Source organism: Drosophila ficusphila, unplaced genomic scaffold (assembly GCF_018152265.1).
Source record: "Drosophila ficusphila isolate 14025-0441.05 unplaced genomic scaffold, ASM1815226v1 contig_357, whole genome shotgun sequence".
NCBI lineage: Eukaryota > Metazoa > Arthropoda > Insecta > Diptera > Drosophilidae > Drosophila > Drosophila ficusphila.
The window spans coordinates 55,665-61,957 of record NW_025064266.1 but is presented as its reverse complement, the minus strand read 5'-3'; the positions used below and the strand labels follow the sequence as shown (position 1 = coordinate 61,957).

At 42.7% G+C, this 6,293-nt stretch overlaps 1 protein-coding gene across 1 annotated transcript; it reads left to right on the top strand.

Annotated features, from left to right (window-relative positions):
- Positions 1 to 1,550: 1,550 nt before the first annotated feature.
- On the top strand, positions 1,551 to 6,046 carry LOC108095870 (adenylyl cyclase X E-like). The gene is made up of 12 exons (XM_043207895.1): positions 1,551 to 1,706; positions 1,760 to 1,900; positions 1,954 to 2,113; positions 2,178 to 2,961; positions 3,023 to 3,123; positions 3,189 to 3,516; positions 3,723 to 4,170; positions 4,321 to 4,682; positions 4,744 to 4,838; positions 4,902 to 5,053; positions 5,115 to 5,259; positions 5,472 to 6,046. Exons 1-12 carry the CDS (start codon positions 1,605 to 1,607, stop codon positions 6,011 to 6,013), a joined length of 3,360 nt encoding a protein of 1,119 aa, XP_043063830.1. The 5' UTR covers positions 1,551 to 1,604; the 3' UTR covers positions 6,014 to 6,046.
- The last annotated feature ends 247 nt before the right edge of the window (positions 6,047 to 6,293 follow it).

Genomic DNA, 6,293 nt, shown 5'->3' with positions numbered 1-6,293 from the left:
GGCCGTCGGTTCTGCCGGTAGTCGGCTGCCGAGAGCGCAAGTTTGGAGAGATGGTAGTGTTCCCGGAGATGATGTTGCTAGCGTGGTGTCGGCGATGTTGCCGAGGATGATGTTGCTGGCGTGGTGTCGGCGATGTTGCCGATGATGATGTTGCTGGCGTGGTGTCGGCGATGTTGCCGAGGATGATGTTGCTGGCGTGGTGTCGGCGATGTTGCCGATGATGATGTTGCTGGCGTGGTGTCGGCGATGTTGCCGATGATGATGTTGCTGGCGGTGATGCCGGTGTGGCCGGGATGTGGCGATGATGTAGTGCCCTCCATGGGTCTTTCTAGCTCCTTAACCTAAATCCCTAATTCTTATCTTATAAACTATTCCTAACTTATATGTACATACGGTAGGGGGAGGCCCTTGTGAGGGTTACCTCACAAATTTTATTAAATAGTATAATTAATTATTTTTATAGAAATTTATAGAAATTCAAGAGTACCTAAAAACTTGAAATCCAAAATTCATGCTTGAGTGATAACAGACAACGACATCATAATTTTTGTTTTATTCAACTTATACATATATGTATGTATTATATTTCAACCCTTGAATAGGGTATCGTTATTCAAGTCAGAAGCTTGCAACGCTGTGAAGGAGACACCTCAGACCCCATAGAACATATATATTCTTGATCAGCATCACGATCTTAATCGAAATACGTATGTATTTCATATTTGATGACTGCAAGGGTATTTAAGCTTTGGCTTGCCGAAGCTAGCTTCCCTTTTTGTTTTCTCTATTTTCTATGCCAGCTTTATGATATAGTCATCCGATTTTCATAAAATTTAGTTTGAAATTCAATAGTTTTAATGAAACAACATTGGGAAGTCCCCAGATGAAAAGTTGGTGAAGGCTGTGAGGAGCCTAAATTTTCCCAACAATTCAAGGTGCAAGAGAGCAGCGCCTAGCAACAGCGGAGGAGACTGGAATGCCGAAGAGGCCAAAGTCAACCAGGTTGAACGGGAAGTTTTGGAACTTGGACTGGCGCAGAGCGGAGAGACCGCGAAATAACGGTGCCAAAGAGAATGCGCCGTGAACTAACGGGTCATCGTTGGACCTTGAAACCGATCACACGGAGAAGAATAGCGGATCTAGCACATATTATAAAAAGACAAGTGCGAGTAGCCAATTGAAGTCAAACCAAAAGGACGGTCCAGCTGAATCAAGATCCCAAAGTCGAGTCTCCGAACGCCGGACAAGTCAGCTAAGTTGTGGATTTGTATCGCTGGGATATGAAAGGTGCTAGGTCGGGTAAAGTGTAAGGTCACGAGCTTAGGGTACGAAGTCTCTAGATGAGTCCTGGAGTGCGGTTGTGCGTAAACTGCTTCGATCATTTTTTCTAGCACTTAAGCTGGAATTTACCTTATAACGGAATAATCTGATTGCTGCCAAGATTACAATAACTTGTTTAATATAAATGTTAAATTTCTTTCAATTTAGCAACCATAGAAAACTAATATTCAAAGGTTGAGAAAAATGTTGAGGCAAAGCAGTCTCAGCCCTTGTGAGCATCGGACGTTCAAGACTATACAACCGATAAAAAACATCTATTCAATATGAACAGTAAGACATTCTACAAACGGGAATACTTGAAGAAACCTAGGCGGTGCCATCTCGACTACTCCGACGAGCGAGTCTGGGAGCAAAGCTACTTGGAGGTAGGAAATTCGTCGAATTTATCACTTACAAAGTGTAAATAAACCACAAATAGGCAAAATGCAAAGAGCTGAATTTGGAGGAGGAGTACAGGAGATATCAGATCCGTCTGATGATAAGCTCTCTCACCGTATTCTACCCCTTGTTTATACTGGTGACACTGGGCATGGAGTTTGTAAATTGGTTATGTGTCGAGGTGAGACTTAACAGTTTAATAAATTAACATTTTTAGAAATATTCTTTCCGCAGAATACAAGTTTAATCTATATAAATTTAGTTTCTGATGCTAGTCATCTGGTTATGGTGTGTTCAATATTAAGTGTCAACTTCTTCGAAAGTTTCGTAACGCGCCACCGGTGGGTAATGGTTGTCACCTCAGTTTTGGCGGCTTATGCCGTGACATTTAATGGTGAGTCTCAGAAATAATGGTGGTATTATCGGCATGCTCTATGCTGAGTGCTGTTTTTCTCCAGACATAGCATATGTCCAATATCACAAAAACAATACCCACTGGCCTCTAAATACCTCATTTGACGTGTTTGTGCTTTGCATGATTTACATGTTTCTGCCCATACCGTCAATTATGGGAGCTGCTCTGTTGGCCACCTCAGTAAGCCTTATTTACGTGGGCTACTTCGTACGCAACTTGATCAAACACCCTACGTTTGAGCGCGAAATCAGCGGCTACGAGGATCTAGCCGCTGATATACTGCACAATGTGGGCTTCAACATGATGGGCATCTTCTTCCGGATTATGAACGACATCTTGGTGCGCGCCTCCTTCCTCGATCGCCACCAGTTCATCAAGGAGGAAGTGTGGTTGCGGAACGCCCTGCTCCAGGAATCGATGCTCCTGGACACCATCCTGCCGCCCCAGATCGCAAAGCCCATCCAGGACAGCATCAAAAGCAAGATCAGGCAGTCGGAAAATGCGCCCGAACGCTTCTCCATGGGTCGCCGGCGTAAGAGTGACACCTTTATGCCCATCCAGATTCATCCCGATGTCAGTATCCTCTACGCGGACGTGGTCAACTACACCCACTTGACCACAACCTTAACGGTTCAGAGTCTGGTGAGAGTCCTGCACGACCTCTACGGAAGATTCGACATGGCAGCCTCCCACTTCAAGGTGCAGCGTATTAAATTCCTAGGCGACTGCTATTATTGTGTGGCAGGATTAACGACACCAGATCCTGATCACGCCAAGATGGCGGTGTCGTTGGGCATATCAATGATTGCGAACATCCAGGAGGTGAGGTATGTTTCATCCCTTATAACAAAATATAGTAGATCACTGAAAAGTGCTTTGGGTTTTCAGGACGGAAAGCGGATTGGATATCGATATGCGCATAGGAGTCCACTCAGGTTCTTTAATTGCAGGTGTGATCGGCGAAGCGAAGCTGCAGCTCGATATTTGGGGTGCGACTATCACATAATCTGTTACGAAATCGTATTCTATTCCTATGTATTATTCACATTTCAAGGTGCTGATGTTGACATCGCCAGTCGTTTAGAGGCCACAGGAAAGGCGGGTCAGGTCCACGTTAGTGGGCGCACTCTTGCCTACTTGAATATTGCTGACTATGTGATATATCCGGGCACTGAAATGGCTCGAAAGGACAACCTGCTGAAGTCGATGAGCACATATCTTATCACTGGAACTGTATCCCGAGGTTCCATTCAAACCGTCTTGTCGGAATCGAACCTTGATATCACGTATATAGAGATACAACGGGAACAAACGGCCGCTCCTTCCTCAATGTCGGATGAGCTTCGTGAGGAGTTCCGAAAAATGCCAGTCGGTGGCTTCAAGTAAGCTATATAAGTTGATCAAAAATTATTTCTTATATTGTGCCCTTAAATTTAATAACAATAATCGTGTATTTACTTTCTCAATTTACTTTAATCACTTTTCCCTTTAAAGCGGTTTTAAATAGATTTATGAAGGGGTATTGTAATTTTCCTATTTCTTAATCCATTACAATTTAAAAAAAACATTGATTCAAATCTGTTCTCAGCTTTCGAAAGCTTTGCTGTCGCCGTGGTGTTAACGAGGATGAAAGCGTCGAACGCAATTTGGGCACGTTCTGTGTGGCGTTTAAAGACTCTTCTCTGGAAAGGAGTTACCTACAGCAGCCCGACTTCATTTTCAAGGCCTCGATGCTGTTGGCCTGGGGAATTTGCTGCTGTCTCATCTACATGCAGGTGGTGGACAACAGCTTTGTCTGCGAGGCCTGCATTGTGGTGGATCTACTCACATTTCTCTTGCTGACTGCCATGTTGTGTATCGCCTGGTATAAGAAAGTGTGTTGGTGGAAGGATAGACACAGGGAATCCAAAGTGTACGGCAAATTCAGCTGCACGGTGTTCCACCTGTTCGAGAAGCTTCAGTACAGTGTGACTCTGCGCATTACCGCCTACATGCTGATCATTATATGCTACGTCTCGGTGATCTCTTTAATAATGGTAAGAAATGGCTTTGGTATTAATTTCTGTTATAATGCCTTAAACAGAAAATGCTTATAAGAACTCAGTTCAATTAATTCACACCTCATGAAGCCTCTGTCAAAGAAATCATTATTTATATACGAGTTACTTATCTTTCCCAATCCTTAGATAAACTGCGACCGCGACCAGTTTGAGCTGAGTGTTATTGACAGTAAGCTTTTCCACTATGAAATGAAACGAGATTTCTGCTTTCATCCGTGGGCATTTACGAACATGATTTCTTTGATAATCGGCATGAGCTACACCTTTGCACGAATTCCGTTCGTACTGAAGATAGTAGTCAGTGGTTGCGAAACCTTGGCCTACCTGCTGATCGTGTTTTTCCAGTACGCATTCATTTTCCGGCACAGCGCCACCACTTCTCCGTTTTTGCAAGCGGAAGTAGCTCATTGTTTTCGGGTTTGCATGATGCTGCTCACTATGTATGCAAAGGAACGTCAGACGGAGTTCAACACAAAAATTAACTACAAGTGAGTAAAAGGATGACAGTTGTACTCAAGAGAATGTTTATTAAACTAGTGTTATCCACAGGCTTAACGTAGACTTGCAGAAAAAACAAAAAGCAGCTGATGTTACAAACCAATCCATCATAATTCTGCTTAACAACATTCTGCCTTCTCATGTTGGTAAGTTTGCTTAATATTAATCCATAATAATTGGCTTACAAGTGTTTTCTTCCCTTCCTTTAGTCGACCTGTATCTTGATTCCATAGCTCACCATGAGCTGTATTACGAAAATTATCAAATGGTTTCAGTTATGTTTGCCATGCTTGTAAATTTCCAAATGAATTTGCCCAGCCTAAGAATTCTTAACGATATCATTACAGAGTTTGACAAACTGGTAAGACAAAATATATATTAACATCTTGTAAACATCCTTCATGAGTTTTTTCGATTTGGAGTTGTCGGTCTACAAAGAATATTATGTTGTTGAGAAAATTAAGGTCGTCGGTTGCACTTATATGGCCGCTTGTGGATTGGACTTCACATTAGCTTCAGGAGTCAGAGCCAGCAGTAATTTACGCAGTAGTTCACTCCATGTAGATGGTAAGTATTAAGACTGAACGCCATTGTTAAATGTACATCTAAAATACATTCAGTTGAAGACTATCATAAGATTTAAAATCTTTCCACGGAACAAAATTTGTGCCTAGAAAACTATGAAGATAATAATATACATATATATTACATAAATATTTTCACGAATTACACATCTTAGTAGTATTTATATAACAATACCTGATTTAATTTTTTTCCAGTGGAGAGGGTTCTAAACCAGAGATCGTCCACCGATAACAAAGAGACCGAGTCCAATCACGATGAGGTGGTCTTCATTATGACCTCGTTCGCCCTGGACCTGATGCGAACCCTGTCGGTGTGCAACAAGGCCTACTCGGATTTCCACTTCGACCGGAATTTGGCGAGTGGAGAGATCTGCATCGGGATTTCCAGCGGAGAGATAATGGCCGGAGTGGTGGGTGCCTCGCAGCCTCATTACGACATCTGGGGGAACCCGGTCAACATGGCCTCTCGAATGGAATCAACCGGTCTGCCAGGTCACATCCAGGTCACCGAGGAGTCCGCCAAGGTCCTCCAGGAGTTCGACATTCACTGCACTTACCGTGGCTTGACCTTCGTTAAGGGTCGCGGAAACATCCCCACTTACTTTGTGGGAATCGATGAAAACTTGAAGTTCATTTCCGCGAGACTCGTCGATCGAGCCTCAACGAGACGTTTTTCAGTAATGTCTTCACTGGAACCATATTCAACTACTACCAGTGAGGAAGATGAGAGTCAGTAGTTTCTTGAATGTTCATTAAAATATATATTTTCTACAAAAGAACTTGAAATTTTGGGCGGCCGACCAATGTAATAAAAATCGGGGTATTTAGTCTGTCTGTTCTTATACAAACTAGTTTTATAGGTTCCTCGAAATTACTTATCAAAAGTTTTGCAGTATATCGGATCGGAAGACGTTATTGAATAGCTCTCATAGGAGAAATAGATAATGTAACAAAAAACAAGAAAGGAAGCTAGCTTCGGCGAACCAAAACTTATTTACCCTTGCAGTCATCAAATAT